The sequence below is a fragment of the Capra hircus genome, chromosome 1, assembly GCF_001704415.2.
Source record: "Capra hircus breed San Clemente chromosome 1, ASM170441v1, whole genome shotgun sequence".
Taxonomy (NCBI): Eukaryota; Metazoa; Chordata; class Mammalia; order Artiodactyla; family Bovidae; genus Capra; species Capra hircus.
The window spans coordinates 65757489-65777211 of NC_030808.1; the positions used below are offsets into that span (position 1 = coordinate 65757489).

The window sequence follows — 19723 nt, forward strand, 5'->3', positions numbered from 1 at the left end:
ATGACCTATAACATATCCTATAGTACAGATCGGCTGGTGATGGATTATTTCAACTTTTGTAGGTCTAAAAGCATCTTTTCACAGATGGCTTTTCTCAGAATGTTCTGAACTTTACAGTGTATCCTTATTGATGTTTGGGGAGGGGGTGGTGGTTTCCTCCTTGACTTAAGCCCTGATAATTACCTGCTATCTTCCTTCTGAATCTTTGTGCACAGATAATTGGGAAGAGCCACAATCAACAGCTCCAAGATCCATTTGATAAGTACAGAAATGAGTTTTCAGAAGAATTTCAGGATATAGGCATAAATCTTTAAGGCAAAAAAAAAAATGTTATAGACTTACTAAAAGGGGTAACATTACAAAAAACACAGAGCAAGCTGATAATAATTTAAGAGTATGTAAAAAGTTAAACATATACACAAAGGTTAATCTTTTCCATTTTATTACCTATGAGCTTTTTATTTAATTTACTTTTATATTTATGTTTAATATACAAAGAGATAATAAATTTAAAGCCTTTACTTTTATTTTTAACACATAATTAAAAATCTGATATTATATATATGAGATTTCACATCTTAACACATAACATCGTTTTGCTAAACAGACAAAATGTAGTCCAATGAGATAGTTACATTCTTTTGTTCATATCAAAACTTTGAAATCCAGTGAATAATTTGTACTTATTGGCATATCACAATCTAAATGCTAAATTTTCATCAGAAATACTCTGAATTTAGAATTCATAAAATTTACAGTTGAAAGAGTATAGTCACATATGCAAGCTGTTCTAAGCATACTAAAAAGCTTCCCAATAACTGGATTAAATATCAGCATTTAAAGTTTAAGCTAAAATTCAATAAAATCAAAAATTCAGTACCTTGGTAGAGCTAGGTACATTTATGTGTTTGATAGCTGTGTTGAGTAGTGGCTACAGCAGTATACAGAACAACTCTAGAGAATAATTAAGTGGCTGGGGAACAAAGATGGCTTCAATCTTGTACTAGTTCCATACACGACTTACCCAAATGCATGAACAAAACATTTCCTTGTTTTAAATATGGTAACTAGTAAGTTGTAGAGATCAGATATACCCTACAGGATGAATGTTGGGGCAAAACAGTTATCTTAATATTATATAAGTTTCTCGTAACTTAAAATGAAATTTCTAGTAATAGCATTTTACAAACACATTACAAAAGTGCTGTATCACAAAAAAATTTATTTCAAAGTAAAGACTATGTGCCTGGTAAAACTACACTATTTAATTAATAGGATCAGAGTGTCAATGAAGACATGGCTATTTAAGGTAAATGCAAACAGTTTGAATAGTTTTGTAAACTGTGAGTAGAAAAATAAATATTTATAAATTAATACTTTATATGCTGTGCTGTGCTCAGTCATGTTCGACTCTTTGCAGTTCCATGGACTTTGGCCCGCCAGGCTCCTCTGTCTATGGAATTTTCCAGGCAAGAATACTGGAGAGGGTTGCCACTTCCCACTCCAGATGATCTTTCCACCCCATGGACCAAACCCAGGTCTCCTGCATCTCCTGCATTGGAAGGTGGACTCTTTGTAACTAGTGTCAACTAGGAAGCTCAATATTTTCTATATTTGATTTAAAATACTTGTATATGAACTTTAAAATTAAATTAGATACTATAAGTTTAGGCATATGTACATTTATATATGTGATTGTGCTTCCCTGGTGGCTCAGCGGTAAAAAATCCATCTGCCAATGCAGGAGACTCAGCTTCCAACTCTGGGTCAGAAAGATTGAAGATCCCTTGGGGAAGGAAATGGCAACCCCCTCCAGTATTCTTACCTGGGAAATCCCATGGACACAGAGGAGCCTGGTGGGCTACAATCCATGGGGTCACAGAAGAGTCAGACACGACTTAGTGACTAAACAACAACACAACAACAAATATGTGATTATATTAATACATTTTATAAAAGGTATTTCCATGTATGGTCATAAGTGGTGTTCAGTTCAGTTCAGTCGCTCAGTCGTGTCCGACTCTGTGACTCCATGAATCGCAGCATGCCAGGCCTCCCTGTCCATCACCAACTCCCGGAGTTAGTCTTATAGTTTTATTGGTAGTGTTTATTCTTGTCTGATTTTAGTATTGATGTTAGGAACTTCAAATACATAAATGAGGCCCGAGTGAAGATTTCCTCCTTGTACTGAAATGGGCATATAACAGGAGAATTAGCACAGCATTGGCTTGAATTCTATAACTTACCTATGTTTTGGGGTGGTTGTTATTAGTCTATTCGGTGTCCGCAGCTCTTTTTCAGCAAATTTTCTTAATCATGTGTTCTTAGAAAATTTCCTTCTCTCCATTGCCATTAAAAAAAAATATTTCATAGTTTTTCAATTGTCTCCACATCTTTAGTTATATCTCTTTTCTATGAACCTCTTCCCAGAGGAAGGAATAGATCTTCATAAAGCCTGGAGAAGAAAAATCCCATTTTCCAAATTAGATAGACTAGGTTTCTGATAAATAAATAAAAAGAGGAAACCATTTTGAAGAATGTGTTATATATTCAGGTGTAGGGAACATGAGGTTCCTTCTCAGTTTCTAAAAGAAGCAAAGTGTGGGACAGAAGACAAGGGAGACCACTGTCTGCTGCCCTGAGGTTAGGCAGGACAGACAGAACTGAGTACAGAGAAAGGTAAAGAGGTAACATTTCCCAACAGGAACAAACTAAATATCACAGGACTCAGCATCCTAGAGTCAAGACCAGGGAACTTACTTAATCTGGATTCCAAGCCTGGTTGAGGGGACAGAAGTCACGGGAAATTCACAGCGGTGGTGTCCTGGGAGATTTGAGTGAGAAGGGAATTGTGTTACGTGACCACCTCCTCTCTATCTCTTGCTCCACAGCAAAATGGAAGAAGAGTCATGAACGCACCTCGTTCACCCACACACAGTATAAGGAGTTGGAGGCTCTGTTTAGCTGCAACATGTTTCCAGATAAAAACCTCCAGAGAGAACTTGCTTTAAAACTCAATCTACCAGAGTCAACAGTAAAGGTCTGTCTGATCATCGGAGATGTGCTTTGAACCCTCATTCAAATAACATTCTACTGTTCAGCCTGGAAACTCCCTCCGTAAAACAGTAACACTTCATTTATTGAGTCCCTGCTGTGTGCTAGTACTGAGCTGGGCACGCTGTATTAATACATGTTGGCTTTATTATCATCTGGTTTAAAAGATGAGGAAAACTGAGGTTTTGGAGCAAAGTGGCTGGGTTATAGAGATAATGCATGTAGGTATCACTGGAATTGGAACTCCAGAGGCATGACAGAATTCATATGAGAGAAATGCCGTCATCCAGACACACTCTCATTTAGGGTCTTCTCTAGCAAAACCCTGCAATCATTTATTCACAACATTAGCAACAGACAACAACTCCAACCTTTGAGTCTGCTGAGCCCCCAAGTTTTTGTTACAATATTGTTCACTGTTCAGTTCAGTACAATCACTCAGTCGCGTCCAACTCTTTGTGACCCCATGAACCACGCCAGGCCTCCCTGTCCATCACCAACTCCCAGAGTCCACCCAAACCCATGTCCATTGAGTTGGTGATGCCATCCAACCATCTCATCCTCTGTTGTCCCCTTCTCCTCCTGCCCTCAATCTCTCCCAGCATCAGAGTCTTTTCCAATGAGTCAGTTCTTCCCATCAGGTGGCCAAAGTATTGGAGTTTCAGTTGCAACATCAGTCCTTCCAATGAACACCCAGGACTGATCTCCTTTAGGATAGACTGGTTGGATCTCCTTGCAGTCCAAGGGACTCTCAAGAGTCTTCTCCAACACCACAGTTCAAAACCATCAATTCTTCAGCCCTCAGCTTTCTTTATAGTCCAAATCTCACATCCATACATGACCACTGCAAAAACCATAGCCTTGACTAGATGGACCTTTGTTGGCAAAGTAATGTTTCTGCTTTTAAATATGCTGTCTAGGTTGTTCATAATTTTTCTTCCAAGGAACAAGTGTCTTTTAATTTCATGGCTGCAGTCACCATCTTCAGTGATTTTGGAGACCCCCAAAATAAAGTCAGCCACTGTTTCCACTGTTTCCCCATCTATTTGCCATGAAGTGATGGGACCAGATGCCATGATCTTAGTTTTCTGAACGTTGAGCTTTAAAAAGCCAATTTTTTCACTCTCCTCTTTCACTTTCATCAAGAGTCTCTTTAGTTCTCTGCTTTCTGCCATTAGGGTGGTGTCATCTGCATATCTTAGGTTACTGATATTTCTCCCAGCGATCCTGATTTCATCTTGTGCTTCATCCAGCCCAGCATTTCTCATGATGTACTCTGCATATAAGTTAAACAAGCAGGGTGACAATATACAGCCTTGACGTACTCCTTTTCCTATTTGGAACCAGTCTGTTGTTCCATGTCCAGTTCTAACTCTTGCTGCCTGACCTGCATATAGGTTTCTCAAGAGGCAGGTCAGGTGGTCTGGTATTCCCATCTCTTGAAGAATTTTCCGCAGTTTATTGTGATCCACACAGTCAAAGACTTTGGCATAGTCAATAAAGCAGACATAGATGTTTTTCTGGAACCCTCTTGCTTTGTCGATGATCCATCGGATATTAGCAGTTCCTCTGCCTTTTCTAAATCCAGATTGAACATCTGGAAGTTCACAGTTCATGTACTGTTGAAGTCTGGCTTGAAGAATTTTGAGCATTACTTTACTAGCGTGTGAGATGAATGCAATCGTGAGGTAGTTTGAGCATTCTTTGGCATTGCCTTTCTTTGGGATTGGAATGAAAACTGACCTTTTCCAGTCCCATGGCCACTGCTGAGTTTTCCAAATTTGCTGGCATATTGAATGCAGCACTTTCACAGCATCATCTTTTAGGATCTGGAATAGCTCAACTGGAATTCCATCAACTCTACTAGCTTTGTTGTAGTGATGCTTTCTAAGGCCCACTTGACTTCACATTCCAGGATGTCTGGCTCTAGGTGAGTGATCACACCATAGTGATTATCTGGGTCGTGAAGATCTTTTTTGTACAGTTTTTCTATGTATTCTTGCCACCTCTTCTTAATATCTCACCGTAGAAGCCTTCTAATAGTCTTTGAAAATCCTTCAGTTCGAATTCTGCACCTCTCCTTTGCTTTTCTAGAGTTCAGGACCTTTTCTCTGAGCTCCCAGCACAAGCTCTGAAAAATACTTTCTTTGTTTCTTTTTCTTCCGGGGCCCAGCCCAGATCCCTCACGGTTACTATTGACTCCATTCTTACCTACCTCTGCTTTCTCAGAACTCAGTATCATAGTGACTTGGAGAGAACATGAGAGTTACAATATGAATTTTTTGACTCAGGAAAAGCCTCAAACCCCTTCTCCAGTAACAGACCATAATTTCCTCTCTTTCCCCACTCCAGATTTGGTTCAGGAACCGGCGGTTCAAAATGAAGAAGCAGCAGCAGCAGCAAGAGCAGCAATCACTAAAGCCACCAAGCCAGGTCCTTCCAGCCAAGGATGTGCCCACAGCATCAACCAGCCCTCATTCTTTTCTCCTTGAAGTTTCAGATTCCTATAACTCCTTCTCATCTCAGCCCTTAGACCCTTTCCCCTGGGCAGGGGACTCTATGATCATGGAGATTCCTACAAGTGATGTCCAAATGCAAGATCCTCAATTGGAGAGGCTAGTGGCCTCAGTTCCTGCTTTGTACTCTGATGCATTTGACATCACCCAAATCATGGAACTGTACAGTTTTCCTGATGAGGATGACATCACCAACTCTTCCTTCTATTCTCTATATCAGTATCTCTAAATAATAGAGTTCTTCTCTTATAGTCTTTGCTGATTCAGCTGTAGGTTTATTTCCTGAGCAGACCTACTTCAGCGTGACAAGCTGGAGCTTTGCAGTCTATAGTCCACAGGACAGCCTGGAATTCCAGAACCCCTCCATTATGGTGCACTTTGGGTTTCTCTGATCCAAGTACTAATAAATATCAGACAGTATAGAAAAAGGATCTTCTTGCATGCTCTTTCATTTGTCTGTTTTTAACCCAAATATTTGGCCCAGTGTTACTTTGATTTCCATGGAAATATTGTAAAAACTAGGGAGTTTCCCTCAAATATAGCTCAGTACTATACAATCAGCCCTGTGACTCTTGCTGGAGAGGCCTTTCCAGACCCACAGATGGCCAATGAGACTTCAAAATTCCCTCTTCCCAAAACTACCTTTGACTTTTTAAAAGGTCAACAGCCTCTAAGGGTCATCCACTTTTAATGGCAGCAGGTTTATAAACTCACATTTCAAATGACAGCTAAGCAAGTTTTCTAGCTACATGGTTAGCATAAAAAAATTATAGTGATTCTCAAACCAATAATAAAGAAACACATAACAAAATGAGAACCTCAATGAAAAATATAAATTGTCTAGGAATTAACTAAGAAAATTAAGAACTTTGTACTGAAAACTTAATAACTTGAATAATGGACATTGAAGATGTTTTGAATAAAAGGCATTTGAAGCCATAAAATAATCAATTTAACAGGGCTAAAATCATATAAAGCATGTTTTCCAAACACAATGGGATGAAATTAGAAATCAATAATAGAAGAAATTCAGGAAATTTGCAAACATATGGATATTAAAAGGCACTCCTAAATAACCAATGGATAAAGAAGAAATCAGAAGGAAAATTAGGACATATGCAAAGATGAATGAAAACAGAACCACAATATACCAAAACTTATGGGATGATGCTTATAATTGGTACTTAGAAAGAAATCTACAGCTATAAAAGCCTATAAAGAATAAGATCTCAAAATCAACCTTTTTTAATAGTAGGGAGGCTGGCATAGCTATGTATGTTAAATTAAACTTTAAGGCAAAACATTTTGTTGGAAGTAAAAGTATATTAAACAAAGAATAAAAGGAACAATTAATCTGAAAAATATAATAATTCTGAGTGTGTATCACTCAGTCAGTTCAGTCGCTTAGTCGTGTCCAACCCTTTAAGATCGCGTGTACTGCTGCACGCCAGGCCTCCCTGTCCATCACCAACTCCTGGAGTTGACTCAGGCTCATGTCCATTGAGTCAGTGATGCCGTCCAACCATCTCATTCTCTGTCGTCCCCTTCTCCCACCTTCAATCTTTCCCAGCATCAGGGTCTCTTCAAATGAGTCATTTGTACACAAATGAATTTGTACATTTGTCATATTCCTCAAATATATCAATTTTATTAAAAATTAATAAAAATTCTTGGGGAAACTGAAATGCCTAATCATAATAGATGATTTTATCCACAGGATAAGTGGATAAGAATTTCATATGGGTAGAGATTTTAACTACATAGTCAATAAGCTCGGTTTAATGAAAGTATGTAGATTTTTTCATTCAACTGGTAGAGAATACACATTCTTTTCAAGCACATAATGACTAATATTAGACCATAAATCAAATCTTAACAAACTCAAATGAATTAATAACATACAAATAGCATTCTTTGATCAAAAAGTAATTTACTTAGAAATTCTGACCTCTCTCTCCATTTATAAAGTAAAAGAGAATTTCTAAGTAATTAATTAAGCATGGGAGAAATTATAATGTGAATAATTTGGTAGCATATAATAACAATAACTGGATCAGCCTATACTGGGGGAAACTAATAGGGATAGTGAGAGTAGCAGGTTTGAATGTCCTGATACCATCACATTCTGGGCCATCACAGGGATCTTGCAGAACAAGACTTCAGATCTAGGGGAGAGACATGTGCCCTTAATTTGTGAGGTTTTTAAATTCTTTTTAAATTACTTTTGATTTTTAATGGTCTTATTTTTTAGAGCAGTTTTAATTTCACAGCAAAAATGAGGAGAAGGTACGAAGACTTCTGTACTATAAGGTATATTATGAACAATTATATAACTTTAAAATTTTATATAACAAATTAGATAACTTGATAAAGTGGGCAAATCCTTAGGAAGACCAAAATACCAAATTTGACTCAATAAGAAATATAAATGCTGGGAATAGAGCTTTAACTAGCAAATAGATTAAGTTAGCAATTAAAAACTTTCCATGAAGAAAAGTCTAGGGCCAGGTGGTATTATTGCTAAGTTCTACTAAATGTTTAAAGAATTAACAATTCTTTACAAATTCTTCCAGAAAACAGAATACTTCCTAACTCATTCTGTGAGACCAGTATTAGCCTGATACCAAAACTGCACAGCTATATGTGAACAATGAGATTAAAACATTCCCTCACACCATATATAAAAATAGATTCAAAATGCCTTAAAGACCTAAATGAAATATTTGAAACCATAAGACTCCTAGAAGTGAACATAGGCAAAACATCCTTTGACATAAATCATAGCAATATTGTCTTTGATCTCCTAAGGCAAAAGGGGAAAAAAAGCAAAAATTAGCAGTTGTGACCTAAAAATTTTGCACAGAAAAAGAAACCACAAAACAAAATGACAATCTATGGAATGGGAAAAAATTTGCAAATGATGTGACCAACCAAGTGTTAATATCCAAAATATACACCAGCTTAAACAACTCAGTATCAAAATAACAACCCAATCAAAAAATGTTCAGAAGACCTGAGTAGACATTTCTCCAAAGAGACATACAGCTAACAGGCACATGAAAAGATGTTCAACATAGCTAACTATTAGAAAAATGCAAATCAAAATCACAATGAGAGAGCATATGTGTCAGAATGACCATCATCAAAAAATTTACAAATAACTTGTTAGAGAGAATATGGAGAAAAGAGAACCCTTGAACACTGTAGGAATGTAAATCAGTGCAGCCACTGTGGAAAACAAAATGCAGGTCCCCTAAAACACTAAAAATAGAACTACCAACTCACTCTAGGGTCCACATTTAGAAAAAACAAAAGTACCAATTAGAAAAGATACACGCACTCCAATATTCATAGCAGCACTATCTATATCTTTATACACAATGGAATATTACTCAGCCATAAAAGAATGAAAGAGTGCCATTTGCAGCAACAAGGATGGACCTAGAGATTATCATACTAAATGGAATGAGTCAGAAAGAGAAAGGCAAATCCCACATCGTATCACTTATAGGTAGAATACAACGCAAATGAACATATCTAAAAAACAAGTTACGAGATAACCGCTCAACCCTTTTGTTCAATGTAGCGCTAGAAGATCTAGGCAAAATTTACTTTCTCTAAATCTCTGCCTCCTCAACTGTGAAAAAGAGAGAGTTGAACTAAGTAATAGCTAAGCCTCCTACCACCTCTAGAGTTTTCTCACACTGGACTTAAACTATGCCTGATTTCTGAATTATAAACTCTTCCTTTCCCAACCACCGGGGAAGGAAGAGGGCTGGGAGAGGACAGCCACTTCCTTGTCAAGACAAGAAATAGGAGAAACAGAGGACCACATGTCACTTTCACAAGTTGCTGCCTCAGCCAGTGACAGGTTTAAGTGCAAAGCACGGTTATAATTAGAGCAGCAGCCTGTCCTGAGTGCTCCACCAGCCACAGGGAGCACAGCTGGATCTGCCAACCCTATGCACAGGACTCGGAGAGGCTGCTCTGGCCTTGAAAATTACCCTTCTTAAAAGGATTTTCCTCCTTCCTCAAGGGAAAGAAAACCCACTGATACAAAACCCCATTTGCCTTCCGGCTTCCCCTGTGACTGCCTCTCCAGCAGAGACAGAGCGTTGATAAATACAGGAGAAAGAAAAAAAATCGTAAGCTGAGCCTGGTCACATTGGCCCTTGTGATATAGTTTTATTTTTAACTTCGAAGCACTTGGACTATTTCTGTTGAAGTTTTTTCTCCTTTCCCTACCTCCACGACAGAATTCGGTCCTCTGCAGCAGCCGATGCGCGCCCAGCCACCTCCGGCAGTCTGCCTGCTCACAACCAAGGGACGCGGGTGCAGCACGTGCTGACTCAGCCCGTGCCGGCAAGGTAAGCTTTCTAGATGCGGGCAGGCTCATCAAGGGGGAATTTAGAATGGTGAATGTGGACGCAGAGGCTGAGCTGCCCATCACATTTTTGCTCTGAGCAAGAGGGTTGTTAAAACAAATTAGTTACATATGAGGGAGAAAAGGTTGGCTCAGACAGTGAAACTCTGCTTTCATTTCATATGTGAACTCCTGCTTTGAATCTAAAATCTTAGACTAGGAGATTACCTGCTTTCTAACAGCTTAGGTTCTTTCTTCTGCAATCAACCATAGTAGTTATGTGGTGTCTTTAAGGTTACACAGTATTGATGGGGGTTCAAGATAGGGGAGGGGGAGGAAGTGGTGATAAAACAGATAAAAGGCCCAGACCCAGAATTTCTGTTTTCTGAAGTCCAAATGTGTGATCTTTCCCCAACCAACATTCACAGTGTTAATTGCAAGTCATTCTCGTGTACTTTAAATTTCATCACCTGTGACACTACTGGATAATTTAGCACAATTGTATTTACTGCATATATTTTAAAAATTCTGCCTGCAGAGTTTAAAACCTGTTTTTATTTAACAGTATTTCCTAAACATGACTCATTCCTTCTCAGCTCTCTTGAATCCAAATACATTTGTGGAATAGAAGTGAAAGTATTTCACAAGTTGAAAAACTTCTACAGGCAGGTAAAACAAAAATTGTCACAAACTTGAAATTTGCACATCCTGAGGGACAAAAGTAAAATGATTAATGATACTTAAAGTATCAAACCCTGTAAAGTGTAGACAGGTTATTTCCAGCTTTGGGAATAATTTCATAATGTTGCATGTACAAACAAATTGGCAGGGAGAAGGGTGCAGTGTTTATTTTCCTGTTTTCCTCTGGACCTCGCTTAGTGTGATAGAGTTAAAAGTTCAGCCAAGGACATCCTGGGAAGTGGCCTGTGCAGCAAAAATGATTCTGCACACTCTGAACTTTGCAGTGTACTGGCTAATGCCACCAATGCCAGGAAAAGGAGATCTACCACCAGACACCCTAATGCCTGGTTCCTTCCTGCCAGCCTCTGTAACCTCCAGATGCATCCCATAACTTTGCTATCAGTGTCTGGGTTATAATTATGCCTGTTTGCTAGGTACAATCAAATGCACTGTGTATAACTGCCTCACTTCATTTAATTTTGTCAAGGTTTCTGGAGCACCAAAGTTTTCAAGGTGTATACTGAATACTGTCCTAGCAAAATGGTGTGTTAGCTTAGCAATAACGACCAGTTGACTCAGAGCTACTGCTAAATAATCCGGCCAGTTTGCATTTTCTTGGCCAATACAAAACAGAAATTTAAAATACTGACACTAGTAATACAAGAGCCAGTCATGAGAATTAACTAGCTAATTAAATAACTAGAAAGTTTAAAGATAGATTTCTAGTGTAGGTAGAGAACTGTAAATGGTGATTTAGGGGAGGATGGTTTTTAGGGTATAGTGAAAGGGCTGAAATCATAGCCTGAAAGCCCAGGATTATGGGACCACATGTGGGAATTTTCCTTGGCCAACTGGTTGTGTTAAAATCTCAAGAGGCAAAGGAATTATTTGAATATTTAACTTCATACATTTTCTTTCCCTAAAATTAAATATCTCCACAGCAGGGAAACAGATTAACAATGTATAATTAAGGTAACAAATTAATTGGCTGGTTAATAGCTTAACAGTTAATCTCTGTTCTTAAACTCTTGACCTTGTCACTTCCACTAAAGTTAAAGCTCGGGAATACATAATTATTGCCAGGGCTAGCCACATGAGGAAGCAAAATAGTTAGTCGCTGACATCATGTGAGGGGTGCTGGGAGGGCCCCTTGCCTAAAAATACCTCCCTGACACCAACCCTGATTGTCTACTAACTTTGTAGTAAAGAATGTGAAAACTATCATCTGTTAATCCCATTCTCTTTTGTTTGAGTCAGTGATTTAAATATACCTGCTGAATGCCTTCTCACGACCTTCTGGCCAGTGACCCTTGGTCACCACCTCTTCCTCATTCTTCCAGGCTCTGTCCTGCTTTGCCCCTGGTATCATCTAAGCTGCCCACAAGCCCTTGGCCGTTGTCACACGGGTAGCTCTGTGTAGTACTGTGGTTTCCACAGAATTTCTTAATAAACATCAAGGTGAAGTGGAAAAAATAAAAGCGTGTGATCAGAGTCAGAGACTCTGGGGGGCATGGGCAATGAGACATTCCTTCTCTGGGCTTCCGTTTCTCTTGCAGAAAATGAAGAGGTTAAACTAGACCCTTTTCATAACCCTTCATTCTACAAGATCAGAAACTGCATTTTAAAAGGACTGCTCAGGTGATTCCTATGCACACTGACGTTTGCAAAACTCCAGAGCAGAAGATTTCTGGTTATCTGCCTGATCCAGATTTCTGATTCTATGAATGCAAGGGTGAAGAACAAGTGCTGTAAAGTCGTACAAACAATCCTGGCAGCATTCAGAGTATCTGTCATAACTGGAGTCCACTGAGTCTTTTCCGTTCAGTTAAGGCCACATTAACGTAATAAAGTTGAAAATGTTTCTTTTTCCCCCTTTAAAACAAAACAGAACAACAATAAGAAACAAATTAGCATGTGTGCAGTGCTGTGCCACGCTTAGCCTCTCAGTCGTGTCCGTCTCTTTGAGACCCCATGGACTGTAGCCCACCAGGCTCCTCTGTCCATGGGGATTCTCCAGGCAAGAATGCTGGAGTGGGTTGCCATGCCCTCCTCCAGGGGATCTTCCTGACCCAGGGGTCGAACTGCCATCTCTTACGACCTTCATCTCCTGCACTAGCAGGCACGTTCTTTACCATTTGCGCCACCTGGGAAGCCCTTTGTGGAGAATACAAGAGGCCAGAATTGTGGGAAATTAGGGAGATTCACCGAAAAAGGCAATGGCACCCTACTCCAGTACTCTTGCCTGGAAAATCCCATGGACGGAGGAGCCTGGTAGGCTGCAGTCCATGGGGTCGCTAGAGTCGGACACGACTGAGCAACTTCACTTTCACTTTTCACTTTCATGCATTGGAGAAGGAAATGGCAACCCACTCCAGTGTTCTTGCCTGGAGAATCCCAGGGACAGGGAAGCCTGGTGGGCTGCCGTCTATGGGGTCGCACAGAGTCGGACACGACTGAAGCGACTTAGCAGCAGCAGCAGGGAGATTCACATTGATAAAGGAGTGAGGAAAGATTTTTTTTTTTAATAGGGGTTTGAGAATGGTTAAACTGGCGGGGTATGTAAGATCCAGTGGAATGAGAGAGAACTGAAAATGGAAAGGTCAGCCAAGGGGTGTGGGTGTGATGCCATGGGCATAAATAAGGTCTGGACAGGGGTGGTGACCGTGAGAGTGGGCTTGGTAGAGAAAGGACAGTTTAGTGACTCCTGTATACTGGATACATTCGCTACTCTATCTCGTTTGATCCTCACACAATCCTATGAGTTATAATGAAGCCTATTTTATGGATGAATACATTAGCTTTAGGGAGATTCAGTAACTTGTCAAAAAATTACCCAGCAGAACATGTGTTCATTAATTTATTTTTATTATTTTTAATTTTTGGTTGTGCCACACAGCTTGCGTGATCTTAGCCTGACCAGGGATTGAACCTGTGCCCTCGGCAGTGAAAAAGCAGAGTCCACCAGACCACCAGGGAGTCCCCTCTTTAATTTACTTCAGATTGGGGGTATCAGGTAAGACCTCTGTGGAAGTAGTAGGTAAGGGTAAAGTCGAAACGGGGAGAAGAAACCCATAAGCAATTAAGGAGCAGGCGGTGAATGCTCTTGGGAGAAAGAGCAAGTACAAAGTTCCTACAGAAGAATGAGCAAAAAGTTCTGGAACTAAGTGCTCAAGGGAGAGAGGTGAGGTAAAAGAGACAAGCAAGGGACACTCAGGGAGGACCATGTGGGCCAAGATAAGGACAATGGACCTTATTCCTTGTGATAGGATGGGATCCTCTGAAGATTTTAAGCAGGGAAGTAGTAATCTAATGTTAAAAGTTGTTAAAATCACTCTTTTTGCTGACAAATATAGATTACGGGGCACAAAATGGGAGGAGTAAGAGAGATTATAATTCTATTGCTCCAGACTGGATGAGAGATGATGGTGCTTGGACCTGGGCAGTGGTGGTGGAGATGGAAAGAAATGGATAGATTTGCCAACTGCCTTTTCAGATCTTTCTCCCAAGCCTTCCCACGTAACCAGGCACTAGTTTCTTTGTGATTGGGGCATAATATCAGGCTCTTATAGCTCTCAGACTTGAGCTTACAGTACAATCAGCTGGTAGGTCTGATTCAGTAGTTCTGATTTGGTGGGGCCCAATACAGTACTTTTCTAACCAATTCCTGGGTGATTCTGATTCTGTTGGTCTAGGTATCATATTTTAAGGACTGTTATTCTAGCTGACTTGCCTTTGCTTATTAATCTACTCCTTTCTGAGTGATCCACAGAGCACCAAACTTGCATCAAATAGTTTCTGCTCCTTTGTCAGGTTCTAAATTCTCCTCTATCTCTTTAAAGAAGTATTCATCCCTTGAACTCATGTACTGCACTTGGTCCTTCTATCTACTATTCTCCAGGCAAGAATACTGGAGTGGGTTGCCATTTCCTTCTCCAGGGGATCTTCCTGACCCAAGAATCGAACCCAGGTCCCCCACATTACAGGCAGATTCTTTACCAACTAAGCTACGCGGGAAGCCCCTATCTACTCATATTCTATTTAAACTCCATCCAGTACAATTAGTAAAATCTAGTTCTGTGTAGATCTCTCAACTATTTAAGCATAAATTATATAGCATTGTGTCCCCTAGACAGGGGAACTTTAAAACATATTTTGGGGGAGAGTGTTTTGGCCAAACTTGATTGAAGTTCATTTTTAAGAGGAGGCAATTACCTTTTCTGACAGGGAGCTATAATTTAAAGGTAACTATAGGGGCATGGAGACTGAAGGGGAAAATGTCACCCAAGTAACCATACTCTGTTTCATAAACAGAACTCCATCAGGTTTTTCACAGTGAAGAAGTTCTATATGCTTTGATTTGGTAGATGTTTCATTTTAAATCTCAAACTCCAAATGGAAGTGAACATTTTTAACCCTAAAAAATTTCCCTGAACTGTGAAGGCATAGGACCTGGATGGTCATCTTGTTTCTGTTCAGAAGGGCACCATATGGGATGGCTCTAGAGGAGGGCCCCCCCCCAAAAAAAATCATCCTTGGGGTGAAGGTGTTTCCTAATGTGAAGCATCTACAATTCGGAAAGATAATACATGTAGACACCTTTCTGCACCCCATCTGAAGGAAAAGAGGCTATCGCCTAACAGAGTATAGCCATGGGCTCACATTCTCCCCTGATCATAGAGATGGACCACAGAGGTCTGTATGGATCTCCAATGGACACTGTGATGTAGTGGAGAGGAGAGTTTGAAGTCAGACAGACTTAAGCTTCTTTGTGCCTCAGTGTCCTTATCAGTAAACTGGAGATGGTAATACCCACCTCACAAGATTATTGTGAGGATTAAATGAGATGTTATATAAATACACGTGTTAAGCATTGATATCCTATTTCTCTTCCTGTATGATATCCAAAATGCAGAGAGATCACTCAGTCTTGGCAAGTTAGACAAACCCCATGGAGGATAAGGATCCAGTCACTGCACTGAAATAGAAATTGGGAGAAAAGGGCATCTCATATCATGAGACAACCTATGATAAATCTAACTTGGTTAAGCTGAGGCAACACCAGCTGGCTCCAACCTAAGGTGATCAATCAGTTGTCAAAATTTATCTGGGACTAAGAGGTTTCCTGGGACCTGGGACTTTCAGGGCTCACTCAGTGTCTAAGGCAAACTAGCGTGTATGGTCACCCTATTTCTCTGGCAATAATTAGGATATCAACAATTTTGAATTGTCCTTTATCATAGTAGGAATGTTTTTGGAATGTATTTTTTCCCCAGCTATACAACAAAAGGTTTAGATGTGATGTCTTATGCCCTTAGGCTATATTTATCTTTCTCCTTTCCTCCGCTGCCAAACATCTCCAATGAGTGGTCTCCACTCAGTGTCTTTCTGCTGAGCACATGTCCTCTCTCAAAGTCACTCATCTGGGGTAGCTCCAGAGCCTGGCAGAAGCTCTTTAAATAGCAACATAGAGCAACAACAGCAGCAAAAGCATCTTTGTTGCCTCCATGCATTGCTTTTCTTTTCTCTTAAAGGAATAATTTCAAATAACTTTGAAGAGATGGAGAGCAATAAGGCTCCACTACAAATGTTCCTAGCCTCAAAACCACTGTTCTTAAGAACCTTTTATAATGCTGAAGGATAAGAAATCATTGGCAACAAAGACCTACTGTATAGCACAGGGAATTATACTTAAGTTTTGTAATAACCAATAAAGGAAATGAATGAAAAAATAGATATAGATGTATGTATCACTTTGCTGTACACCTGAAACTAACACATTATAAATCAACTATACCTCAGCTTAAAAGAAATGATTGAGCTTAGAGTTTATTACTGTTGTCCCTCCAGCTAGACACATGTCTGCCGATAAGGGCAGAGTTCTCACTACACACAGGGAGTGCACAGAACTAGCCAGGGCTGCTCTGCCCTTGCTGGGAAATGGGCTCAACTTTGTCACAGAATCTGACTGGCAAACATGAAGTTGGACATTCCTGGTACTGTTAGCTTTTTTCACATAGCCTTGCTCCAATCTTCTTTCCCACCTAAAACCCAACAGGAGACCATGAGTCATCCATAGTCCATTCTTGATGAATGTCTGTCATGAATAGAAAACAGATGGTCTCGTTCTCCCAGGCAGGGCACAGGCCCTGCCAGCACTGAAGTGTGTGCTTAATAGCTTTCTCCTCCACTCCAAACAAACGCCAGATTTTGAATGGCCAAGAGTCCCACGTCACAGCTGAAATGCGCATGCTCTGGCAAGAGCTCTTCAGGGACCTGCCATGAGCGGTGGCACTGTCATTGCTGTTCTTAACCTCATGGTACCGTCGGAGGCCATCACTCACCCTGTCCGTTAGATCTGGCAACACTGTCCCAGCTCTCTTAGCTCTTGGCGTCCCTTCTGTGGCTCTACTTCTTACCCCAGAGTGGTCACACTTAGCCTTGTACCTCATGGCTCAGATTTCTATTCTGTGTGCTTACGTCTCCAGTTATGGCTTCCTCTCGCTTTTAAGTGGGTAACTCGCACGTCTGCATCTCTCTGTTCTACTCCCTCATCTTCCCACTCACACGGTCTGTCATGACCTAAAGCAACTTGTGTTGTGCTCGCTGGGCCCATCTTTCCTCCCCAGACAGTTTCCTCCTTAGACCTCCATTTTTCTCAGAATTACACCCAATGTTCTCTCTTCTTGATTCACTTCCTTGGCATCATCTTTGGCTTTTCTTCTTCCCCCATCTCAAGTCAGAAGCAAAAATGTTACTTGTAACATTGTAATGTCTCCTGTCTGTCTCATCCACTTCTGCTGTCTTCTGTCTCACCGTCTCAGCCTCCAGCATGTTCTCCACATGGTAGTTTCTAACTCCAGGTCCTTCCACTCCATCCTCCCACTCCTACTGGTTAGTACCCCCAATTACAATGATAAATGGTTCCTTTTTAAATAGTTCCCAGATGGGTTGTTTTTAATTAATGCAGCCTATGGGAACTCAGTTCCCCAACCAGGGATCAAACCCATGCCCCCTACACTGGAAGTTCAAAGTCTTAACCACTGAACCGCCAGGGAATTCCCAAATGGTTCCTTATTGAATACCAAAATTCCAGATGCTTGAACCTAATATTTACAAATTCCCACAGGTCCACAATGGGAATTCCCTCCCCCCCCCAACCCAGGAGTGATCTGGAATATGGCGGAAGCCCACCTGAATGTTAAATTTTATGTTGAAAGAAGTGGCTGGACTCCTGCATCCAAAAGATCTTTGTCTGAACCTATTCTGCTCCCTCTCAGCCCAACCCTCACAGTCCTTCCACTCTGCTCAGCATTCTCTTTCTCTCTCTCCGGCTGATTTATCTTCTACTTGGCCCTGAACCTATCAATGTTCTGGCTAGCGGCTTCTCACCTGCCTCCTGATTCAGGCAATTATAGAGCATTCTGGCACGATCTCTCTTTCACACTTTCAGTGCACGAGTCAGATAGGAAATGTGTTAAGAATGTAAGTTTCAGAACACTCACTTCACTCAGGTCAGGGGTATAGCCAGCATCCATAGCAGGGTTGTCCAATAGAGCTTTCTATGAAGATGAAAATAGTCTATTCTGTGTTGTCCAATAGAGTAGCTACTAACCATATGGGGCTACTGAACACTTGAAATGTAGTATGACTTGAGGAACTAAATTATTAATTCTAGTTCATTTTGATTAACTTAAATAGCCACATGTGGCCAGTGGCTACACTACTAAACAGTGCAAATCTATATATGTAAGAAGCATTACAGCTGATTATAATGAACAATAGTGTTTAAAGCCACTTTAACACGCAGTCGGCTGCTGCTGCTGCTGCTAAGTCGCTTCAGTCGAGTCCAGCTCTGTGCGACCCCACAGACAGCAGCCCACTAGACTCCCCAGTCCCTGGGATTCTCCAGGCAAGAATACTGGAGTGAGTTGCCATTTCCTTCTCCAACACATGCATGAATGCTAAGTTGCTTCAGTTGTATCCAACTCTATGCGACCCTATGGACAGCAGCCCACCAGGCTCCTCTGTCCACAGGATTCTCTAGGCAAGAATACTGGAGTGGGTTGCCATTTCCTTCTCCAACAAGCAGTCTAGGTAACCCTTAAGCTCACTTACTGGCATATATAGTAGGTAACTAAATGCTTGTTGAATAAATGGATGGAAGAATGAATACAAGAATAAACTAGCATACAATTTCCTTGAGATTTAAGGCTGCCTTTTCTAAAAAAGAAAAGTTAATGAGGGTTTTCCAGATTAAAGGAGGCTAAAAAGACTTAAATGTAATAAGTCGACCTTACCAGGATTCTGGCTCAAGAACTGAAAATTGTTTTTCAAAGTACAGAAGACATTTTGGGGATAATTGGGAAAATTTTAATATAGACAGCATGTTACATGATATTAGAAAATTGCTTTTTTAATTTTCTTAGGTGAGATAATGTTACTGTAGTCATAAAAGAAAATGTCTTATTCTTAGGAAATACATGCTGAAGTACTTACAGATAAGTAAGCATATATACGCCAGTAAGATAAAGTGTAATAATGTCAGCAACTTATCTTCAAGTGGCTTGGCAAAAAAATGTGTGTGTATTGAAAGAAAGAGAAAGTAAAAGTGTACCTAAGAAGAGCATATTTGACTGTAAAATGGGGGGCCAAGGGTGATGGCAGAGTACTTGAAGTCATTTTGGCCCCTGTTAAAGTAGATAAAATAACTTTTTCATGAATCATTCATGTTTGTATTTTTATATTTTCCCCTAGAGTTCTTATTCAAAGCCAGAAGAAATTTGGAAGCTATGGTAAGTACCAGGTGCTCTCTGGAATTTCACCTTTCAGAGGTGCAGGTGTGGCCTCATTTAGCCTGTAGCCCAAGCTGCTGGTGGGTTTGTCCTTTTGGTCTAATGATATATATCAGCTTTTTGCTGAACCAGAGGTTCTAGAGCAGAACCTAGAATAAACCGACACAGAGTTAGGGGAAAGCAGAGACCTGAGAAAGACTGATGAGCAAAGAGTTTTGGTAAAACTTTATATATGAAAAAGAAAAAAATCCAGCTGTGATCTAAATGGCTAACACTTCCTTCATTCAGCAAATATTATTGAGTGCTTACAATGATCC

General features: G+C 40.2%; 2 protein-coding genes across 2 annotated transcripts in view; both read left to right on the forward strand.

Moving 5' to 3' along the window:
* On the forward strand, positions 1–11005 carry ARGFX (arginine-fifty homeobox). The gene is given in 7 exon segments (XM_005709423.2): positions 1–58; positions 2778–3040; positions 5407–5807; positions 5809–5941; positions 7822–7880; positions 9827–9937; positions 10813–11005. Coding segments are annotated over 7 exon segments (1218 nt in total).
* The window catches only part of FBXO40 (F-box protein 40), a 20126-nt gene continuing 9865 nt past the window's right edge, over positions 9463–19723 (forward strand). Inside the window, exons 1-4 of the mRNA XM_018044230.1 lie at positions 9463–9715; positions 9827–9937; positions 13511–13627; positions 19369–19406. Coding sequence (XP_017899719.1) covers positions 19404–19406 — 3 coding nt within the window. The 5' untranslated portion in view covers positions 9463–9715; positions 9827–9937; positions 13511–13627; positions 19369–19403. The remainder of the gene's footprint in view (positions 9716–9826; positions 9938–13510; positions 13628–19368; positions 19407–19723) is intronic.